Consider the following 25,804-nt stretch of genomic DNA (forward strand, 5'->3'; position numbering starts at 1 on the left):
TCATGAACATTAGTGAGGACCAATGGAGGTGTTTTATCATGAACATTAGTGAGGACCAATGGAGGTGTTTTATCATGAACATTAGTGAGGACCAATGGTGGTGTTTTATCATGAACATTAGTGAGGACCAATGGAGGTGTTTTATCATGAACATTAGTGAGGACCAATGGTGGTGTTTTATCATGAACATTAGTGAGGACCAATGGAGGTGTTTTATCATGAACATTAGTGAGGACCAATGGAGGTGTTTTATCATGAACATTAGTGAGGACCAATGGTGGTGTTTTATCATGAACCATTAGTGAGGACCAATGGAGGTGTTTTATCATGAACATTAGTGAGGACCAATGGAGGTGTTTTATCATGAACATTAGTGAGGACCAATGGTGGTGTTTTATCATGAACATTAGTGAGGACCAATGGAGGTGTTTTATCATGAACATTAGTGAGGACCAATGGTGGTGTTTTATCATGAACATTAGTGAGGACCAATGGTGGTGTTTTATCATGAACATTAGTGAGGACCAATGGTGGTGTTTTATCATGAACATTAGTGAGGACCAATGGTGGTGTTTTATCATGAACATTAGTGAGGACCAATGGTGGTGTTTTATCATGAACATTAGTGAGGACCAATGGAGGTGTTTTATCATGAACATTAGTGAGGACCAATGGTGGTGTTTTATCATGAACATTAGTGAGGACCAATGGAGGTGTTTTATCATGAACATTAGTGAGGACCAATGGAGGTGTTTTATCATGAACATTAGTGAGGACCAATGGTGGTGTTTTATCATGAACATTAGTGAGGACCAATGGTGGTGTTTTATCATGAACATTAGTGAGGACCAATGGTGGTGTTTTATCATGAACATTAGTGAGGACCAATGGTGGTGTTTTATCATGAACATTAGTGAGGACCAATGGTGGTGTTTTATCATGAACATTAGTGAGGACCAATGGAGGTGTTTTATCATGAACATTAGTGAGGACCAATGGTGGTGTTTTATCATGAACATTAGTGAGGACCAATGGTGGTGTTTTATCATGAACATTAGTGAGGACCAATGGTGGTGTTTTATCATGAACATTAGTGAGGACCAATGGAGGTGTTTTATCATGAACATTAGTGAGGACCAATGGTGGTGTTTTATCATGAACATTAGTGAGGACCAATGGTGGTGTTTTATCATGAACATTAGTGAGGACCAATGGTGGTGTTTTATCATGAACATTAGTGAGGACCAATGGAGGTGTTTTATCATGAACATTAGTGAGGACCAATGGAGGTGTTTTATCATGAACATTAGTGAGGACCAATGGTGGTGTTTTATCATGAACATTAGTGAGGACCAATGGAGGTGTTTTATCATGAACATTAGTGAGGACCAATGGTGGTGTTTTATCATGAACATTAGTGAGGACCAATGGTGGTGTTTTATCATGAACATTAGTGAGGACCAATGGAGGTGTTTTATCATGAACATTAGTGAGGACCAATGGTGGTGTTTTATCATGAACATTAGTGAGGACCAATGGTGGTGTTTTATCATGAACATTAGTGAGGACCAATGGTGGTGTTTTATCATGAACATTAGTGAGGACCAATGGTGGTGTTTTATCATGAACATTAGTGAGGAACAATGGAGGTGTTTTATCATGAACATTAGTGAGGACCAATGGTGGTGTTTTATCATGAACATTAGTGAGGACCAATGGAGGTGTTTTATCATGAACATTAGTGAGGACCAATGGTGGTGTTTTATCATGAACATTAGTGAGGACCAATGGAGGTGTTTTATCATGAACATTAGTGAGGACCAATGGTGGTGTTTTATCATGAACATTAGTGAGGACCAATGGTGGTGTTTTATCATGAACATTAGTGAGGACCAATGGTGGTGTTTTATCATGAACATTAGTGAGGACCAATGGTGGTGTTTTATCATGAACATTAGTGAGGAACAATGGAGGTGTTTTATCATGAACATTAGTGAGGACCAATGGAGGTGTTTTATCATGAACATTAGTGAGGACCAATGGAGGTGTTTTATCATGAACATTAGTGAGGACCAATGGAGGTGTTTTATCATGAACATTAGTGAGGGACCAATGGAGGTGTTTTATCATGAACATTAGTGAGGACCAATGGTGGTGTTTTATCATGAACATTAGTGAGGACCAATGGTGGTGTTTTATCATGAACATTAGTGAGGACCAATGGTGGTGTTTTATCATGAACATTAGTGAGGACCAATGGTGGTGTTTTATCATGAACATTAGTGAGGACCAATGGTGGTGTTTTATCATGAACATTAGTGAGGACCAATGGTGGTGTTTATCATGAACATTAGTGAGGACCAATGGAGGTGTTTTATCATGAACATTAGTGAGGACCAATGGAGGTGTTTTATCATGAACATTAGTGAGGACCAATGGTGGTGTTTTATCATGAACATTAGTGAGGACCAATGGAGGTGTTTTATCATGAACATTAGTGAGGACCAATGGAGGTGTTTTATCATGAACATTAGTGAGGACCAATGGAGGTGTTTTATCATGAACATTAGTGAGGACCAATGGAGGTGTTTTATCATGAACATTAGTGAGGACCAATGGTGGTGTTTTATCATGAACATTAGTGAGGACCAATGGAGGTGTTTTATCATGAACATTAGTGAGGACCAATGGTGGTGTTTTATCATGAACATTAGTGAGGACCAATGGTGGTGTTTTATCATGAACATTAGTGAGGACCAATGGAGGTGTTTTATCATGAACATTAGTGAGGACCAATGGTGGTGTTTTATCATGAACATTAGTGAGGACCAATGGTGGTGTTTTATCATGAACATTAGTGAGGACCAATGGTGGTGTTTTATCATGAACATTAGTGAGGACCAATGGAGGTGTTTTATCATGAACATTAGTGAGGACCAATGGTGGTGTTTTATCATGAACATTAGTGAGGACCAATGGTGGTGTTTTATCATGAACATTAGTGAGGACCAATGGTGGTGTTTTATCATGAACATTAGTGAGGACCAATGGTGGTGTTTTATCATGAACATTAGTGAGGACCAATGGTGGTGTTTTATCATGAACATTAGTGAGGACCAATGGTGGTGTTTTATCATGAACATTAGTGAGGACCAATGGTGGTGTTTTATCATGAACATTAGTGAGGACCAATGGAGGTGTTTTATCATGAACATTAGTGAGGACCAATGGTGGTGTTTTATCATGAACATTAGTGAGGACCAATGGTGGTGTTTTATCATGAACATTAGTGAGGACCAATGGAGGTGTTTTATCATGAACATTAGTGAGGACCAATGGTGGTGTTTTATCATGAACATTAGTGAGGACCAATGGTGGTGTTTTATCATGAACATTAGTGAGGACCAATGGAGGTGTTTTATCATGAACATTAGTGAGGACCAATGGAGGTGTTTTATCATGAACATTAGTGAGGACCAATGGTGGTGTTTTATCATGAACATTAGTGAGGACCAATGGAGGTGTTTTATCATGAACATTAGTGAGGACCAATGGTGGTGTTTTATCATGAACATTAGTGAGGACCAATGGAGGTGTTTTATCATGAACATTAGTGAGGACCAATGGTGGTGTTTTATCATGAACATTAGTGAGGACCAATGGTGGTGTTTTATCATGAACATTAGTGAGGACCAATGGTGGTGTTTTATCATGAACATTAGTGAGGACCAATGGAGGTGTTTTATCATGAACATTAGTGAGGACCAATGGAGGTGTTTTATCATGAACATTAGTGAGGACCAATGGAGGTGTTTTATCATGAACATTAGTGAGGACCAATGGAGGTGTTTTATCATGAACATTAGTGAGGACCAATGGTGGTGTTTTATCATGAACATTAGTGAGGACCAATGGAGGTGTTTTATCATGAACATTAGTGAGGACCAATGGAGGTGTTTTATCATGAACATTAGTGAGGACCAATGGAGGTGTTTTATCATGAACATTAGTGAGGACCAATGGTGGTGTTTTATCATGAACATTAGTGAGGACCAATGGTGGTGTTTTATCATGAACATTAGTGAGGACCAATGGTGGTGTTTTATCATGAACATTAGTGAGGACCAATGGAGGTGTTTTATCATGAACATTAGTGAGGACCAATGGAGGTGTTTTATCATGAACATTAGTGAGGACCAATGGAGGTGTTTTATCATGAACATTAGTGAGGACCAATGGAGGTGTTTTATCATGAACATTAGTGAGGACCAATGGTGGTGTTTTATCATGAACATTAGTGAGGACCAATGGTGGTGTTTTATCATGAACATTAGTGAGGACCAATGGTGGTGTTTTATCATGAACATTAGTGAGGACCAATGGAGGTGTTTTATCATGAACATTAGTGAGGACCAATGGAGGTGTTTTATCATGAACATTAGTGAGGACCAATGGAGGTGTTTTATCATGAACATTAGTGAGGACCAATGGAGGTGTTTTATCATGAACATTAGTGAGGACCAATGGAGGTGTTTTATCATGAACATTAGTGAGGACCAATGGAGGTGTTTTATCATGAACATTAGTGAGGACCAATGGAGGTGTTTTATCATGAACATTAGTGAGGACCAATGGAGGTGTTTTATCATGAACATTAGTGAGGACCAATGGTGGTGTTTTATCATGAACATTAGTGAGGACCAATGGTGGTGTTTTATCATGAACATTAGTGAGGACCAATGGAGGTGTTTTATCATGAACATTAGTGAGGACCAATGGTGGTGTTTTATCATGAACATTAGTGAGGACCAATGGAGGTGTTTTATCATGAACATTAGTGAGGACCAATGGAGGTGTTTTATCATGAACATTAGTGAGGACCAATGGAGGTGTTTTATCATGAACATTAGTGAGGACCAATGGAGGTGTTTTATCATGAACATTAGTGAGGACCAATGGAGGTGTTTTATCATGAACATTAGTGAGGACCAATGGTGGTGTTTTATCATGAACATTAGTGAGGACCAATGGAGGTGTTTTATCATGAACATTAGTGAGGACCAATGGAGGTGTTTTATCATGAACATTAGTGAGGACCAATGGTGGTGTTTTATCATGAACATTAGTGAGGACCAATGGAGGTGTTTTATCATGAACATTAGTGAGGACCAATGGTGGTGTTTTATCATGAACATTAGTGAGGACCAATGGAGGTGTTTTATCATGAACATTAGTGAGGACCAATGGTGGTGTTTTATCATGAACATTAGTGAGGACCAATGGAGGTGTTTTATCATGAACATTAGTGAGGACCAATGGTGGTGTTTTATCATGAACATTAGTGAGGACCAATTATATGAGGTGTTTTATCATGAACATTAGTGAGGACCAATTATATGAGGTGTTTTATCATGAACATTAGTGAGGACCAATTATATGAGGTGTTTTATCATGAACATTAGTGAGGACCAATTATATGAGGTGTTTTATCATGAACATTAGTGAGGACCAATGGTGGTGTTTTATCATGAACATTAGTGAGGACCAATTATATGAGGTGTTTTATCATGAACATTAGTGAGGACCAATGGTGGTGTTTTATCATGAACATTAGTGAGGACCAATGGTGGTGTTTTATCATGAACATTAGTGAGGACCAATTATATGAGGTGTTTTATCATGAACATTAGTGAGGACCAATTATATGAGGTGTTTTATCATGAACATTAGTGAGGACCAATTATATGAGGTGTTTTATCATGAACATTAGTGAGGACCAATTATATGAAGAGATGTGTGAGGGGTTATAGGGGTAGGGGTTATAGATTATTATATGAAGAGATGTGTGAGGGGTTATAGGGGTAGGGGTTATAGATTAGTGAGGACCAATTATATGAAGAGATGTGTGAGGGGTTATAGGGGTAGGGGTTATAGATTAGTGAGGACCAATTATATGAAGAGATGTGTGAGGGGTTATAGGGGTAGGGGTTATAGATTAGTGAGGACCAATTATATGAAGAGATGTGTGAGGGGTTATAGGGGTAGGGGTTATAGATTAGTGAGGACCAATTATATGAAGAGATGTGTGAGGGGTTATAGGGGTAGGGGTTATAGATTAGTGAGGACCAATTATATGAAGAGATGTGTGAGGGGTTATAGGGGTAGGGGTTATAGATTAGTGAGGACCAATTATATGAAGAGATGTGTGAGGGGTTATAGGGGTAGGGGTTATAGATTAGTGAGGACCAATTATATGAAGAGATGTGTGAGGGGTTATAGGGGTAGGGGTTATAGATTAGTGAGGACCAATTATATGAAGAGATGTGTGAGGGGTTATAGGGGTAGGGGTTATAGATTAGTGAGGACCAATTATATGAAGAGATGTGTGAGGGGTTATAGGGGTAGGGGTTATAGATTAGTGAGGACCAATTATATGAAGAGATGTGTGAGGGGTTATAGGGGTAGGGGTTATAGATTAGTGAGGACCAATTATATGAAGAGATGTGTGAGGGGTTATAGGGGTAGGGGTTATAGATTAGTGAGGACCAATTATATGAAGAGATGTGTGAGGGGTTATAGGGGTAGGGGTTATAGATTAGTGAGGACCAATTATATGAAGAGATGTGTGAGGGGTTATAGGGGTAGGGGTTATAGATTAGTGAGGACCAATTATATGAAGAGATGTGTGAGGGGTTATAGGGGTAGGGGTTATAGATTAGTGAGGACCAATTATATGAAGAGATGTGTGAGGGGTTATAGGGGTAGGGGTTATAGATTAGTGAGGACCAATTATATGAAGAGATGTGTGAGGGGTTATAGGGGTAGGGGTTATAGATTAGTGAGGACCAATTATATGAAGAGATGTGTGAGGGGTTATAGGGGTAGGGGTTATAGATTAGTGAGGACCAATTATATGAAGAGATGTGTGAGGGGTTATAGGGGTAGGGGTTATAGATTAGTGAGGACCAATTATATGAAGAGATGTGTGAGGGGTTATAGGGGTAGGGGTTATAGATTAGTGAGGACCAATTATATGAAGAGATGTGTGAGGGGTTATAGGGGTAGGGGTTATAGATTAGTGAGGACCAATTATATGAAGAGATGTGTGAGGGGTTATAGGGGTAGGGGTTATAGATTAGTGAGGACCAATTATATGAAGAGATGTGTGAGGGGTTATAGGGGTAGGGGTTATAGATTAGTGAGGACCAATTATATGAAGAGATGTGTGAGGGGTTATAGGGGTAGGGGTTATAGATTAGTGAGGACCAATTATATGAAGAGATGTGTGAGGGGTTATAGGGGTAGGGGTTATAGATTAGTGAGGACCAATTATATGAAGAGATGTGTGAGGGGTTATAGGGGTAGGGGTTATAGATTAGTGAGGACCAATTATATGAAGAGATGTGTGAGGGGTTATAGGGGTAGGGGTTATAGATTAGTGAGGACCAATTATATGAAGAGATGTGTGAGGGGTTATAGGGGTAGGGGTTATAGATTAGTGAGGACCAATTATATGAAGAGATGTGTGAGGGGTTATAGGGGTAGGGGTTATAGATTAGTGAGGACCAATTATATGAAGAGATGTGTGAGGGGTTATAGGGGTAGGGGTTATAGATTAGTGAGGACCAATTATATGAAGAGATGTGTGAGGGGTTATAGGGGTAGGGGTTATAGATTAGTGAGGACCAATTATATGAAGAGATGTGTGAGGGGTTATAGGGGTAGGGGTTATAGATTAGTGAGGACCAATTATATGAAGAGATGTGTGAGGGGTTATAGGGGTAGGGGTTATAGATTAGTGAGGACCAATTATATGAAGAGATGTGTGAGGGGTTATAGGGGTAGGGGTTATAGATTAGTGAGGACCAATTATATGAAGAGATGTGTGAGGGGTTATAGGGGTAGGGGTTATAGATTAGTGAGGACCAATTATATGAAGAGATGTGTGAGGGGTTATAGGGGTAGGGGTTATAGATTAGTGAGGACCAATTATATGAAGAGATGTGTGAGGGGTTATAGGGGTAGGGGTTATAGATTAGTGAGGACCAATTATATGAAGAGATGTGTGAGGGGTTATAGGGGTAGGGGTTATAGATTAGTGAGGACCAATTATATGAAGAGATGTGTGAGGGGTTATAGGGGTAGGGGTTATAGATTAGTGAGGACCAATTATATGAAGAGATGTGTGAGGGGTTATAGGGGTAGGGGTTATAGATTAGTGAGGACCAATTATATGAAGAGATGTGTGAGGGGTTATAGGGGTAGGGGTTATAGATTAGTGAGGACCAATTATATGAAGAGATGTGTGAGGGGTTATAGGGGTAGGGGTTATAGATTAGTGAGGACCAATTATATGAAGAGATGTGTGAGGGGTTATAGGGGTAGGGGTTATAGATTAGTGAGGACCAATTATATGAAGAGATGTGTGAGGGGTTATAGGGGTAGGGGTTATAGATTAGTGAGGACCAATTATATGAAGAGATGTGTGAGGGGTTATAGGGGTAGGGGTTATAGATTAGTGAGGACCAATTATATGAAGAGATGTGTGAGGGGTTATAGGGGTAGGGGTTATAGATTAGTGAGGACCAATTATATGAAGAGATGTGTGAGGGGTTATAGGGGTAGGGGTTATAGATTAGTGAGGACCAATTATATGAAGAGATGTGTGAGGGGTTATAGGGGTAGGGGTTATAGATTAGTGAGGACCAATTATATGAAGAGATGTGTGAGGGGTTATAGGGGTAGGGGTTATAGATTAGTGAGGACCAATTATATGAAGAGATGTGTGAGGGGTTATAGGGGTAGGGGTTATAGATTAGTGAGGACCAATTATATGAAGAGATGTGTGAGGGGTTATAGGGGTAGGGGTTATAGATTAGTGAGGACCAATTATATGAAGAGATGTGTGAGGGGTTATAGGGGTAGGGGTTATAGATTAGTGAGGACCAATTATATGAAGAGATGTGTGAGGGGTTATAGGGGTAGGGGTTATAGATTAGTGAGGACCAATTATATGAAGAGATGTGTGAGGGGTTATAGGGGTAGGGGTTATAGATTAGTGAGGACCAATTATATGAAGAGATGTGTGAGGGGTTATAGGGGTAGGGGTTATAGATTAGTGAGGACCAATTATATGAAGAGATGTGTGAGGGGTTATAGGGGTAGGGGTTATAGATTAGTGAGGACCAATTATATGAAGAGATGTGTGAGGGGTTATAGGGGTAGGGGTTATAGATTAGTGAGGACCAATTATATGAAGAGATGTGTGAGGGGTTATAGGGGTAGGGGTTATAGATTAGTGAGGACCAATTATATGAAGAGATGTGTGAGGGGTTATAGGGGTAGGGGTTATAGATTAGTGAGGACCAATTATATGAAGAGATGTGTGAGGGGTTATAGGGGTAGGGGTTATAGATTAGTGAGGACCAATTATATGAAGAGATGTGTGAGGGGTTATAGGGGTAGGGGTTATAGATTAGTGAGGACCAATTATATGAAGAGATGTGTGAGGGGTTATAGGGGTAGGGGTTATAGATTAGTGAGGACCAATTATATGAAGAGATGTGTGAGGGGTTATAGGGGTAGGGGTTATAGATTAGTGAGGACCAATTATATGAAGAGATGTGTGAGGGGTTATAGGGGTAGGGGTTATAGATTAGTGAGGACCAATTATATGAAGAGATGTGTGAGGGGTTATAGGGGTAGGGGTTATAGATTAGTGAGGACCAATTATATGAAGAGATGTGTGAGGGGTTATAGGGGTAGGGGTTATAGATTAGTGAGGACCAATTATATGAAGAGATGTGTGAGGGGTTATAGGGGTAGGGGTTATAGATTAGTGAGGACCAATTATATGAAGAGATGTGTGAGGGGTTATAGGGGTAGGGGTTATAGATTAGTGAGGACCAATTATATGAAGAGATGTCGAAAAGTGGTGAAGTGGTCCTTTAATTTCCTGAAAAATGTAAATTTTTCATTTCCTGGAAAATTAACCATTTGGAGTTATGAGGTTTCCTCCCGACAGCAGAGATATTGTACCTGTTGTTGCTGGACTTCTGGAGGTGCGGGCTGTGCCTGGGCGCCCCAGGCCAGGGGGGGAGGGGCCTGGGCTCCCCGGGCCAGGGGGCTCAGAGGGGCCTGGGCCCCCCGGCCCAGGGGGGTCAGGGCTACGAGCAGCCCCAGAACCAGCACCATCTCCTGGGATGCGGTCCGGGCTGCGCTCCCCCCTCCTCCTCCACAGCTGGGCTCTCTGCGGTGGTCAGACTCCATGGTGACAGGCCGCCCCTCTGCGCTGTGAGGCAGCCCGGCGGCGCCACCTAGCGCTGCCTGCAGGGAATGAAGATAAATAAATGTAACCCGTAGCAGTGATTCTCAGTAGAGACAGTAGCACAGACAGACAGTAGACAGTAGCACAGACAGACAGTAGACAGTAGCACAGACAGACAGTAGACAGTAGCACAGACAGACAGTAGACAGTAGCACAGACAGACAGTAGAGACAGTAGCACAGACAGACAGTAGACAGTAGAGACAGTAGCACAGACAGTAGAAGACAGTAGAGACAGTAGCACAGACAGTAGAAGACAGTAGAGACGGTAGCACAGACAGACAGTAGACAGTAGAGACAGTAGCACAGACAGACAGTAGACAGTAGAGACAGTAGCACAGACAGACAGTAGACAGTAGAGACAGTAGCACATACAGTAGAAGACAGTAGAGACAGTAGAGACAGTAGCACAGACAGACAGTAGACAGTAGAGACAGTAGCACAGACAGACAGTAGACAGTAGAGACAGTAGCACAGACAGTAGAAGACAGTAGAGACAGTAGCACAGACAGACAGTAGACAGTAGAGACAGTAGCACAGACAGACAGTAGACAGTAGAGACAGTAGCACAGACAGTAGAAGACAGTAGAGACAGTAGCACAGACAGACAGTAGACAGTAGAGACAGTAGCACAGACAGACAGTAGACAGTAGAGACAGTAGCACAGACAGTAGAAGACAGTAGAGACAGTAGCACAGACAGACAGTAGACAGTAGAGACAGTAGCACAGACAGACAGTAGAGACAGTAGCACAGACAGACAGTAGACAGTAGAGACAGTAGCACATACAGTAGAAGACAGTAGAGACAGTAGAGACAGTAGCACAGACAGACAGTAGACAGTAGAGACAGTAGCACAGACAGACAGTAGACAGTAGAGACAGTAGCACAGACAGACAGTAGACAGTAGAGACAGTAGAGACAGTAGCACAGACAGACAGTAGACAGTAGAGACAGTAGCACAGACAGACAGTAGACAGTAGAGACAGTAGCACAGACAGACAGTAGACAGTAGAGACAGTAGCACAGACAGACAGTAGACAGTAGAGACAGTAGCACAGACAGTAGAAGACAGTAGAGACAGTAGACAGACAGACAGTAGACAGTAGAGACAGTAGCACAGACAGACAGTAGACAGTAGAGACAGTAGCACAGACAGTAGAAGACAGTAGAGACAGTAGACAGACAGACAGTAGAAGACAATAGCACAGACAGACAGTAGACAGTAGAGACAGTAGCACAGACAGACAGTAGACAGTAGAGACAGTAGCACAGACAGTAGAAGACAGTAGAGACAGTAGACAGACAGACAGTAGAAGACAATAGCACAGACAGACAGTAGACAGTAGAGACAGTAGCACAGACAGACAGTAGACAGTAGAGACAGTAGCACAGACAGACAGTAGACAGTAGAGACAGTAGCACAGACAGTAGAAGACAGTAGAGACAGTAGCACAGACAGACAGTAGAGACAGTAGCACAGACAGTAGAGACAGTAGCACAGACAGACAGTAGACAGTAGAGACAGTAGCACAGACAGACAGTAGACAGTAGAGACAGTAGCACAGACAGACAGTAGACAGTAGAGACAGTAGCACAGACAGACAGTAGACAGTAGAGACAGTAGCACAGACAGTAGAAGACAGTAGAGACAGTAGCACAGACAGACAGTAGAGACAGTAGCACAGACAGACAGTAGAAGACAATAGCACAGACAGACAGTAGAAGACAATATCACAGACAGTAGTAGAGACAGTAGCACAGACAGTAGAAGACAGTAGAGACAGTAGAAGACAATAGAAGACAATAGAGACAGTAGAAGACAATAGAAGACAATAGAGACAGTAGACAGACAGTAGAAGACAATAGCACAGACAGACAGTAGAAGACAGTAGAGACAGTAGCACATACAGTAGAAGACAATAGAGACAGTAGACAGACAGTAGAAGACAATAGAAGGCAATAGAGACAGTAGCACAGACAGACAGTAGAAGACAGTAGACAGACAGACAGAAGAAGACAATAGAAGACAATAGAGACAGTAGCACAGACAGTAGAAGACAATAGAGACAGTAACACAGACAGTAGAAGACAATAGAGACAGTAGCACAGACAGTAGAAGACAGTAGAATACAATAGAGACAGTAGCACAGACAGTAGAAGACAATAGAAGACAATAGAGACAGTAGCACAGACAGTAGAAGACAATAGAAGACAATAGAGACAGTAGACAGACAGTAGAAGACAATAGCACAGACAGACAGTAGAAGACAATAGCACAGACAGACAGTAGAAGACAATAGCACAGACAGACAGTAGAAGACAATAGCACAGACAGACAGTAGAAGACAATAGAGACAGTAGCACAGACAGACAGTATAAGACAATAGAAGACAATAGAGACAGTAGCACAGACAGTAGAAGACAATAGAGACAGTAGACAGACAGTAGAAGACAATAGAATACAATAGAGACAGTAGACAGACAGTAGAAGACAATAGAGACAGTAGCAGACAGTAGAAGACAGTAGAGACAGTAGCACAGACAGTAGACGACAATAGAAGACAATAGAGACAGTAGCACAGACAGTAGAAGACAATAGAAGACAATAGAGACAGTAACACAGACAGTAGAAGACAATAGAAGACAATAGAGACAGTAGCACAGACAGTAGAAGACAATAGAAGACAATAGAGACAGTAGCACAGACAGTAGAAGACAATAAAAGACAATAGAGACAGTAGACAGACAGTAGAAGACAATAGCACAGACAGACAGTAGAAGACAATAGCACAGACAGACAGTAGAAGACAATAGCACAGACAGACAGTAGAAGACAATAGCACAGACAGACAGTAGAAGACAATAGAGACAGTAGCACAGACAGACAGTATAAGACAATAGAAGACAATAGAGACAGTAGCACAGACAGTAGAAGACAATAGAGACAGTAGACAGACAGTAGAAGACAATAGAATACAATAGAGACAGTAGACAGACAGTAGAAGACAATAGAGACAGTAGCAGACAGTAGAAGACAGTAGAGACAGTAGCACAGACAGTAGAAGACAATAGAAGACAATAGAGACAGTAGCACAGACAGTAGAAGACAATAGAAGACAATAGAAACAGTAACACAGACCGTAGAAGACAGTAGAAGACAATAGAGACAGTAGCACAGACAGTAGAAGACAGTAGAAGACAATAGAGACAGTAGACAGACAGTAGAAGACAATAGAAGACAATAGAGACAGTAGCACAGACAGTAGAAGACAGTAGCACAGACAGTAGAAGACAATAGAAGACAATAGACAGTATACAGACAGACAGACAGTAGAAGACAATAGACAGTAGCACAGACAGACAGTAGAAGACAATAGCACAGACAGACAGTAGAAGACAATAGACAGTAGCACAGACAGACAGTAGAAGACAATAGAAGACAATAGAGACAGTAGCACAGACAGTATAAGACAATAGAGACAGTACACAGACAGTAGAAGACAATAGAATACAATAGAGACAGTAGACAGACAGTAGAAGACAATAGAGACAGTAGCAGACAGTAGAAGACAGTAGAGACAGTATCACAGACAGTAGAAGACAATAGAAGACAATAGAGACAGTAGCACAGACAGTAGAAGACAGTAGAAGACAATAGAGACAGTAGACAGACAGTAGAAGACAATAGAAGACAATAGAGACAGTAGCACAGACAGTAGAAGACAGTAGCACAGACAGTAGAAGACAATAGAAGACAATAGAGACAGTATACAGACAGACAGACAGTAGAAGACAATAGAAGACAATAGAGACAGTAGACAGACAGTAGAAGACAATAGAGACAGTAGACAGACAGACAGTAGAAGACAATAGAAGACAATAGAGACAGTAGAAGACAATAGAGACAGTAGACAGACAGTAGAAGACAGTAGAAGACAATAGAGACAGTACACAGACAGTAGAAGACAATAGAGACAGTAGAAGACAATAGAAGACAATAGAGACAGTACACAGACAGTAGAAGACAATAGAGACAGTACACAGACAGTAGAAGACAATAGAGACAGTACACAGACAGTAGAAGGCAATAGAAGACAATAGAGACAGTACACAGACAGTAGAAGACAATAGAAGACAATAGAGACAGTACACAGACAGTAGAAGACAATAGAGACAGTACACAGACAGTAGAAGACAATAGAGACAGTACACAGACAGTAGAAGACAATAGAGACAGTAGAAGACAATAGAAGACAATAGAGACAGTACACAGACAGTAGAAGACAATAGAGACAGTAGAAGACAATAGAAGACAATAGAAGACAATAGAAGACAATAGAGACAGTACACAGACAGTATAAGACAATAGAGACAGTAGACAGACAGTAGAAGACAATATAGACAGTACACAGACAGTAGAAGACAGTAGAAGACAATAGAGACAGTAGAAGACAATAGAGACAGTACACAGACAGTAGAAGACAATAGAGACAGTAGAAGACAGTAGAAGACAATAGAGACAGTAGAAGACAATAGAGACAGTACACAGACAGTATAAGACAATAGAGACAGTAGACAGACAGTAGAAGACAATATAGACAGTACACAGACAGTAGAAGACAGTAGAAGACAATAGAGACAGTAGAAGACAATAGAGACAGTACACAGACAGTAGAAGACAATAGAGACAGTAGAAGACAGTAGAAGACAATAGAGACAGTAGAAGACAATAGAGACAGTAGAAGACAATAGAGACAGTAGAAGACAGTAGAAGCCAATAGAGACAGTAGAAGACAGTAGAAGACAATAGAGACAGTAGAAGACAATAGAGACAGTAGAATACAATAGAGACAGTAGAAGACAATAGAGACAGTAGAAGACAATAGAGACAGTAGAAGACAATAGAGACAGTAGAAGACAATAGAGACAGTAGAAGACAATAGAGACAGTAGAAGACAGTAGAAGACAATAGAGACAGTAGAAGACAGTAGAAGACAATAGAGACAGTAGAAGACAGTAGAAGACAATAGAGACAGTAGAAGACAATAGAGACAGTAGAAGACAGTAGAAGACAATAGAGACAGTAGAAGACAGTAGAAGACAATAGAGACAGTAGAAGACAATAGAGACAGTAGAAGACAATAGAGACAGTAGAAGACAATAGAGACAGTAGAAGACAGTAGAAGACAATAGAGACAGTAGAAGACAATAGAGACAGTAGAAGACAATAGACAGTAGCAGACAATAGAGACAGTAGAAGACAATAGAGACAGTAGAAGACAATAGAGACAGTAGAAGACAATAGACAGTAGAAGACAATAGAGACAGTAGAAGACAATAGAGACAGTAGAAGACAGTAGAAGACAATAGAGACAGTAGAAGACAATAGAGACAGTAGAAGACAATAGACAGTAGAAGACAATAGAGACAGTAGAAGACAATAGAGACAGTAGAAGACAGTAGAAGACAATAGAGACAGTAGAAGACAATAGAGACAATAGAGACAGTAGAAGACAATAGAGACAGTAGAAGACAATAGAGACAGTAGAAGACAATAGAGACAATAGAGACAGTAGAAGACAATAGAGACAGTAGAAGACAATAGAGACAATAGAGACAGTAGAAGACAATAGAGACAGTAGAAGACAATAGAGACAGTAGAAGACAATAGAGACAGTAGAAGACAATAGAGACAATAGAGACAGTAGAAGACAATAGAGACAGTAGAAGACAATAGAGACAATAGAGACAGTAGAAGACAATAGAGACAGTAGAAGACAATAGAGACAGTAGAAGACAATAGAGACAGTAGAAGACAATAGAGACAGTAGAAGACAATAGAGACAGTAGAAGACAATAGAGACAGTAGAAGACAATAGAGACAGTAGAAGACAATAGAGACAGTAGAAGACAATAGAGACAGTAGAAGACAATAGAGACAGTAGAAGACAGTAGAAGACAATAGAGACAGTAGAAGACAATAGAGACAGTAGAAGACAATAGAGACAGTAGAAGACAATAGAGACAGTAGAAGACAATAGAGACAGTAGAAGACAATAGAGACAGTAGAAGACAATATAGACAGTAGAAGACAATAGAGACAGTAGAAGACAATAACTTGTTCACTCGTTCAGACTTCAGAGTGAAGTGATCCGTGGATCTATGTTTAATGTAAGTTGTAGCTCAGCTTGCCTTGAATGATGTCATATCTGCACCTCTTCAGGAGAACAGGCCAAGTACAAGATCAAGGCCATGTACATCAAACATGTCTCGTTTTATTTTTAATATCAAATTAAATTGTTTCATATTAAAACTATAAATATGTGTCTGTATTGCATATTCAAACCTAAAAGGTATTTGACTAAGACTAAAATACCTAAAGACTAAGACTAAAATACCTCAAGACTAAGACTAAAATACCTAAAGACTAAGACTGAAAGACTAAGACTAGACTAAGACTACATTATTTTGATATTTTGTCGACTAAGATTAGACTAACAAAAAATAATTTCAGAAGACTGAATGGGACTAAAGACTAAATGTGTGTTATTCAAAAGACTAAATCAAAATATGCTGAAAAAATTAACACTGCTATGGAATCTAAATCTATGGAATCTAAATCTATGGAATCTAAATGAGTTAAACCAGTCGTAGCGACAGAACTGTAATCCATCACATGTGCCTCTCAGGATGACAATGTTCAAGTTATTAATAATATTGACCACCAGGGGTCGCCCATGTGTCCTTATTTGTACATGGACACATTTTAGATGGTCTGTTTTTACACACCTGTATTATAATGTTCTCATTTTGATCATAAGACCTAATTAATTAATTAATTAATTAATTAATGTCTCCAGGTTTTCTTCACAATTTACTACCACACTATGTATGGAATATTAGGAGTCCAACTAGTACTGATTTACTACCACACTATGTATGGAATATTAGGAGTCCAACTAGTACTGATTTACTACCACACTATGTATGGAATATTAGGAGTCCAACTAGTACTGATTTACTACCACACTATGTATGGAATATTAGGAGTCCAACTAGTACTGATTTACTACCACACTATGTATGGAATATTAGGAGTCCAACTAGTACTGATTTACTACCACACTATGTATGGAATATTAGGAGTCCAACTAGTACTGATTTACTACCACACTATGTATGGAATATTAGGAGTCCAACTAGTACTGATTTACTACCACACTATGTATGGAATATTAGGAGTCCAACTAGTACTGATTTACTACCACACTATGTATGGAATATTAGGAGTCCAACTAGTACTGATTTACTACCACACTATGTATGGAATATTAGGAGTCCAACTAGTACTGATTTACTACCACACTATGTATGGAATATTAGGAGTCCAACTAGTACTGATTTACTACCACACTATGTATGGAATATTAGGAGTCCAACTAGTACTGATTTACTACCACACTATGTATGGAATATTAGGAGTCCAACTAGTACTGATTTACTACCACACTATGTATGGAATATTAGGAGTCCAACTAGTACTGATTTACTACCACACTATGTATGGAATATTAGGAGTCCAACTAGTACTGATTTACTACCACACTATGTATGGAATATTAGGAGTCCAACTAGTACGGATTTACTACCACACTATGTATGGAATATTAGGAGTCCAACTAGTACTGATTTACTACCACACTATGTATGGAATATTAGGAGTCCAACTAGTACTGATTTACTACCACACTATGTATGGAATATTAGGAGTCCAACTAGTACTGATTTACTACCACACTATGTATGGAATATCAGGAGTCCAACTAGTACTGATTTACTACCACACTATGTATGGAATATCAGGAGACCAACTAGTACTGATTTACTACCACACTATGTATGGAATATCAGGAGTCCAACTAGTACTGATTTACTACCACACTATGTATGGAATATCAGGAGTCCAACTAGTACTGATTTACTACCACACTATGTATGGAATATCAGGAGTCCAACTAGTACGGATTTACTACCACACTATGTATGGAATATCAGGAGTCCAACTAGTACTGATTTACTACCACACTATGTATGGAATATTAGGAGTCCAACTAGTACTGATTTACTACCACACTATGTATGGAATATTAGGAGTCCAACTAATACTGATTTACTACCACACTATGTATGGAATATTAGGAGTCCAACTAATACTGATTTACTACCACACTATGTATGGAATATTAGGAGTCCAACTAATACTGATTTACTACCACACTATGTATGGAATATTAGGAGTCCAACTAATACTGATTTACTACCACACTATGTATGGAATATTAGGAGTCCAACTAGTACGGATTTACTACCACACTATGTATGGAATATTAGGAGTCCAACTAGTACTGATTTACTACCACACTATGTATGGAATATTAGGAGTCCAACTAGTACTGATTTACTACCACACTATGTATGGAATATTAGGAGTCCAACTAATACTGATTTACTACCACACTATGTATGGAATATTAGGAGTCCAACTAATACTGATTTACTACCACACTATGTATGGAATATTAGGAGTCCAACTAATACTGATTTACTACCACACTATGTATGGAATATTAGGAGTCCAACTAATACTGATTTACTACCACACTATGTATGGAATATTAGGAGTCCAACTAATACTGATTTACTACCACACTATGTATGGAATATTAGGAGTCCAACTAGTACTGATTTACTACCACACTATGGTATGGAATATTAGGAGTCCAACTAGTACTGATTTACTACCACACTATGTATGGAATAATGTAACTAAAACTAAATTAAAACTATTCAAGAGACTATGGGCAGTATTATGCGTGTCTTAAGTACCAGGTCTTATTACTTAACTTAAGACATGGAGGCGTGATCAATGTGGCTATTCTGAGTAGCCAAACAGCATTGACCACGCCTCCAGGTCATAAGTTAAGTAATAAGACCTGGTACTTAAGACACGCATAATACTGCCCTATGACTCTCTGTGACACATCTAGGGGCCACAATCTGCATTCAAAGATTTTCCTAGAAGCTTTGTCATTTTTAAGTGGTGCAAACCACTTCCTTAAGTGACTATGTGGGTGGCTGGCTGGCTGGCTGGCTGGCTGGGTGCGTCTGAGCACGAAAACAGCATGGTTGTTTTTCACCACCTGTGCGCAACCTAACACACACACAAACACACAGGCACATATTAACTGTATATATGGTGATTTTGGGTGTGCCAGTACAGTACAGTGACAGTACAGTACAGTAGAGGGACCCCCACACGGTAACTCTGTCATTTCTCAACCGTTTCGGACGCGGGGCGGCTCGACGGAATCGGGCCGGCACCCTGGGTGCGTTCCTGTGGGTCTGGAACCCCCCCCTCCGGGGACCCCCACACGGAGTTGCACCACTTACTTCACACGGGTGTGATTTTTTTTCTCCGACCAATGACAAAGCTTCTAGGAACGTCTTTGAATGCAGATTGCGGCCCCTAGATGTGTCACAGAGACTACGGGCTACATTTTGGTCACCGCTAAACCCCTTATCCCTAAACTTCTTTGCCTTTTTTTACTATTTTGAAAAACATTTTCGAATAGTTCAACTAGCCAATCTACATTGACACGTTGTGAGCTTGTAGACTGAGCATTTTAACTATTCAAATGTGTTTAGCAAAATAGTAAAAAAAAAAAGAAAAAAAAAGGCAAAGAAGTTTAGGGATAAGGGGTTTAGCGGTGACGAAAATGGAACCCTACATTTTTTTGGGACCGTTTCTCATTGCTGGCTGTCTGGGGGGGGCGGGGGGGGGGGCTGTCTGAATACCTGTCTGAATACCAAAAAAGAATAATAATAATACTTTATTTATATAGCACAAACAGAACAAAGTTCAGCCCCCCAAACAGAAGAGCACCACCTACGTGTTGAAGGAGACTGAAGGCTGTCGGCTCAGATGAGGATTCCACTGGAGAGGGTTTTGTTCACACTGGAGTTCAGAAGGCCGTCCACTCCTCTCCTCTCCTCTCCTCTCCTCTCCTCTCCTCTCCTCTCCTCTCCTCTCCTCTCCTCTCCTCTCCTCTCCTCTCCTCTCCACGGTCACAGGCCTCTCCACGGTCACAGGCCTCTCCACGGTCACAGGCCTCTCCACGGTCACAGGCCTCTCCACGGTCACAGGCCTCTCCACGGTCACAGGCCTCTTCTCTCTCCTCCGTTAGCATCCATGAACAGATCTGTCAGGCAGACATGATGTCTGTCAGCTGTAGACACAATAACAATTAATGGTTATTAGCGGTGCACGGTTATGAAATTATGCCCCGATATCCGATCTACGATTATCTGCAGGGTCATATCTGCTGATACCGATTCTGAGCGAATTCTGATATTATACAGAGGACCACAATGGAAACAAGTCTAGGCCCTATAGACGTCTTATCAGACCACGTCACACTGATAAGCACAAGAACCCTGCCTCATACCGGCAGCACAAGAACCCTGCCTCATACCGGCAGCACAAGAACCCTGCCTCATACCGGCAGCACAAGAACCCTGTCTCTCATACTGGCAGCACAAGAACCCTGCCTCTCATACCGGCAGCACAAGAACCCTGCCTCATACCGGCAGCACAAGAACCCTGCCTCATACCGGCAGCACAAGAACCCTGCCTCATACCGGCAGCACAAGAACCCTGCCTCATACCGGCAGCACAAGAACCCTGCCTCATACCGGCAGCACAAGAACCCTGCCTCTCATACCGGCAGCACAAGAACCCTGCCTCATACCGGCAGCACAAGAACCCTGCCTCATACCGGCAGCACAAGAACCCTGCCTCATACCGGCAGCACAAGAACCCTGCCTCTCATACCGGCAGCACAAGAACCCTGCCTCATACCGGCAGCACAAGAACCCTGCCTCTCATACCGGCAGCACAAGAACCCTGCCTCATACCGGCAGCACAAGAACCCTGCCTCATACCGGCAGCACAAGAACCCTGCCTCTCATACCGGCAGCACAAGAACCCTGCCTCTCATACCAGCAGCACAAGAACCCTGCCTCTCATACCGGCAGCACAAGAACCCTGCCTCTCATACCGGCAGCACAAGAACCCTGCCTCTCATACCGGCAGCACAAGAACCCTGCCTCATACCGGCAGCACAAGAACCCTGCCTCTCATACCGGCAGCACAAGAACCCTGCCTCATACCGGCAGCACAAGAACCCTGCCTCTCATACCGGCAGCACAAGAACCCTGCCTCTCATACCGGCAGCACAAGAACCCTGCCTCTCATACCGGCAGCACAAGAACCCTGCCTCTCATACCGGCAGCACAAGAACCCTGCCTCTCATACCGGCAGCACAAGAACCCTGCCTCTCATACCGGCAGCACAAGAACCCTGCCTCTCATACCGGCAGCACAAGAACCCTGCCTCATACTGGCAGCACAAGAACCCTGCCATCATAAGATGCAATGGAAAAGTTCTAACTGCACTCACGTGTCAAAAAAAAATCACAAACCCGTGTGAACTGAGTGGTGCAAATATCCCCCTCTCTCTCCCTCTCCCTCTCCCTCTCCCTCTCTCCCTCTCTCTCTCTCATTAACAGGCAACATGCAGCACGATCTCCCTCTCCGTTTCTGGCACAACAGCGCCACTTTTGGTACTCATTGGTACTGGTCACACACAAACACACAAACATAGTCGAACACGGACATTGCTGTTCCTTGGAGTGGTTGCACCACTCAAAAAATGCACCATCAAACTCTCAGATGCTGTTTTTCTCCCAGTGTGGAGGAAGAATGATTAGGAGTTTTATTGTGATCTCTCGCCCTTGAAATATATAATCCTTGGTTTCGGTTGTGTGTGAACAATAATAGTAATTCAAAGCAGTTGTCCTCAAAACCACACCTCCAGTCGCTGTCATAAGAACGGGAGGTGCACTCATGAAAACGGCAGCAGAGCCTGTTTGTGCACGGCTGCACGCGCACCTGCAGCCCATCAAGTATAATTTATGCTTTGTCCCGCGATGGTGTCGCGCACGCAGACCTCTACGGTCACAACAGTGGCATCTTGCATATCAGCAATACTGTTGCGCTTTGAAGTATAAATGTCTCCTAGGGTGCATCTCACTAGTCAACACACAATGAAGTATAAATGTCTCCTAGGGTGCATCTCACTAGTCAACACACAATGAAGTATAAATGTCTCCTAGGGTGCATCTCACTAGTCAACACACAATGAAGTATAAATGTCTCCTAGGGTGCATCTCACTAGTCAACACACAATGAAGTATAAATGTCTCCTAGGGTGCATCTCACTAGTCAACACACAATGAAGTATAAATGTCTCCTAGGGTGCATCTCACTAGTCAACACACAATGAAGTATAAATGTCTCCTAGGGTGCATCTCACTAGTCAACACACAATGTAGTATAAATGTCTCCTAGGGTGCACCTCACTAGTCAACACACAATGAAGTATAAATGTCTCCTAGGGTGCACCTCACTAGTCAACACACAATGAAGTATAAATGTCTCCTAGGGTGCATCTCACTAGTCAACACACAATGAAGTATAAATGTCTCCTAGGGTGCACCTCACTAGTCAACACACAATGAAGTATAAATGTCTCCTAGGGTGCATCTCACTAGTCAACACACAATGAAGTATAAATGTCTCCTAGGGTGCACCTCACTAGTCAACACACAATGAAGTATAAATGTCTCCTAGGGTGCATCTCACTAGTCAACACACAATGAAGTATAATTGTCTCCTAGGGTGCACCTCACTAGTCATTAGTCAACACACAATGAAGTATAAATGTCTCCTAGGGTGCATCTCACTAGTCAACACACAATGAAGTATAATTGTCTCCTAGGGTGCACCTCACTAGCCAACACACAATGAAATATAATTGTCTCCTAGGGTGCATCTCACTAGTCATTAGTCAACACACAATGAAGTATAAATGTCTCCTAGGGTGCACCTCACTAGTCAACACACAATGAAGTATAAATGTCTCCTAGGGTGCACCTCACTAGTCAACACACAATGAAGTATAAATGTCTCCTAGGGTACACCTCACTAGTCAACACACAATGAAGTATAAATGTCTCCTAGGGTGCATCTCACTAGTCAACACACAATGAAGTATAAATGTCTCCTAGGGTACACCTCACTAGTCAACACACAATGAAGTATAAATGTCTCCTAGGGTGCATCTCACTAGTCAACACACAATGAAGTATAAATGTCTCCTAGGGTGCATCTCACTAGTCAACACACAATGAAGTATAAATGTCTCCTAGGGTGCACCTCACTAGTCAACACACAATGAAGTATGAATGTCTCCTAGGGTGCACCTCACTAGTCAACACACAATGAAGTATAAATGTCTCCTAGGGTGCACCTCACTAGTCAACACACAATGAAGTATAAATGTCTCCTAGGGTGCACCTCACTAGTCAACACACAATGAAGTATAAATGTCTCCTAGGCCTCACTAGTCAACACACAATGAAGTATAAATGTCTCCTAGGGTGCATCTCACTAGTCAACACACAATGTAGTATAAATGTCTCCTAGGGTGCACCTCACTAGTCAACACACAATGAAGTATAAATGTCTCCTAGGGTGCATCTCACTAGTCAACACACAATGAAGTATAAATGTCTCCTAGGGTGCATCTCACTAGTCAACACACAATGAAGTATAAATGTCTCCTAGGGTGCACCTCACTAGTCAACACACAATGAAGTATAAATGTCTCCTAGGGTGCACCTCACTAGTCAACACACAATGAAGTATAAATGTCTCCTAGGGTGCATCTCACTAGTCAACACACAATGAAGTATAAATGTCTCCTAGGGTGCATCTCACTAGCCAACACACAATGAAGTATAAATGTCTCCTAGGGTGCATCTCACTAGTCAACACACAATGAAGTATAAATGTCTCCTAGGGTGCACCTCACTAGTCAACACACAATGAAGTAGGGGCGGCAGTGGCTCAGGGGTAGAGTGGCTGGATGGTAACCGCAAGGTTGCCAGTTCGAACCTGAGCTCCCCCAGAGTTAGTGTCGAAGTGTCCTTGAGCAAGACACTGAACCCCTAATTGCTCCTGATGTGCTGGTTGGTGCCTTGCATGGTTTCCGCTGCCATCGGTGTATGAATGCGTGTGTGAATGTAATGCACAATCTCTGTAAAGCGAATTAAATGAGAATTAAAACCTGTCTGGGGTGTTCACATAAGAATTAAAAACTGCCTGGGGTGTTAAATTCTCATGTGAACACCCCAGACAGTTTATAATTCTCATGTGAACACCCCAGACAGTTTATAATTCTCATGTGAACACCCCAGACAGTTTATAATTCTTATGTGAACACCCCAGACAGTTTTTAAGTTGGGGTGTTTCAATTAAAAACTGTCTGGGGTGTTCACATGAGAATTATAAACTGTCTGGGGTGTTCACATGTGTTGTACCGACCCAGCGAACCCCAATCCCCTTCATGGAATAAAGAAAAATACAATCTCAAGACTGACAATGTAGTGATGCAGTGATGTACTGTAAAAGGGTTTTCAATGTAATGAGTCCCAGGATGCAGGGATGGTCTTTTAGAAATGAGTCCCAGGATGCAGGGATGGTCTTTTAGAAATGAGTCCCAGGATGCAGGGATGGTCTTTTAGAAATGAGTCCCAGGATGCAGGGATGGTCTTTTAGAAATGAGTCCCAGGATGCAGGGATGGTCTTTTAGAAATGAGTCCCAGGATGCAGGGATGGTCTTTTAGAAATGAGTCCCAGGATGCAGGGATGGTCTTTTAGAAATGAGTCCCAGGATGCAGGGATGGTCTTTTAGAAATGAGTCCCAGGATGCAGGGATGGTCTTTTAGAAATGAGTCCCAGGATGCAGGGATGGTCTTTTAGAAATGAGTCCCAGGATGCAGGGATGGTCTTTTAGAAATGAGTCCCAGGATGCAGGGATGGTTTTATTTTGTATGAGTCCCACTTCAACCACGTTAGGAGTCATATTTTGCCATTTCTTACAAATTGCAGCATTTAACTCCCATTTCATTTTATATGGTTATAATGTGGTTATATTCATGTAGAAAACGGAAGAAGAAATTATTATTATAACTAAATCTAGCAGAATAAACTAGAATAAAAACCTATTTTAATCTCTGGTGATGAAGTTTTAGGGCCGACCAGCTGAAGAAACATTTATCTGAGACCATCCATTCCTGTTTGTGGAAGACGGGTTCTAAACTTGTATTCTATTGTTAGTTTCGATCACTTCAAACACTCTTTCATCTGAAAATAACTAATGACCGAAAATAGCCAAACTACAAGAAAATAGCCAAACTACAATGAATCTACAAACTACAAGCTTGTAGATCAGCTATTTTCAGTGGGCAGCAGCAGCGTGCCTTCACAGAAGATTTCTCTTCGGGGGACCGAGT

At 41.4% G+C, this 25,804-nt stretch overlaps 1 protein-coding gene across 3 annotated transcripts in view; it reads right to left on the reverse strand.

Moving 5' to 3' along the window:
- The window catches only part of LOC306918768 (dystroglycan 1-like), a gene marked incomplete at its 3' end in the record, with an annotated part of 83,561 nt that overhangs the window by 44,312 nt on the left and 13,445 nt on the right, over positions 1-25,804 (reverse strand). For 2 of the 3 annotated variants that reach the window (XM_079531632.1, XM_079531633.1), the window contains exons 2-3: positions 20,279-20,614; positions 10,039-10,326 (exon numbers count right to left, since the gene is read on the reverse strand). In XM_079531632.1, coding sequence (XP_079387758.1) covers positions 10,039-10,269 — 231 coding nt within the window. In that variant the 5' untranslated portion in view covers positions 10,270-10,326; positions 20,279-20,614. The remainder of the gene's footprint in view (positions 1-10,038; positions 10,327-20,278; positions 20,615-25,804) is intronic. The other variant, XM_079531634.1, reaches the window with a different exon arrangement.

This window comes from Electrona antarctica (genome assembly GCF_951216825.1).
Source record: "Electrona antarctica genome assembly, contig: scaffold_90, whole genome shotgun sequence".
NCBI lineage: Eukaryota > Metazoa > Chordata > Actinopteri > Myctophiformes > Myctophidae > Electrona > Electrona antarctica.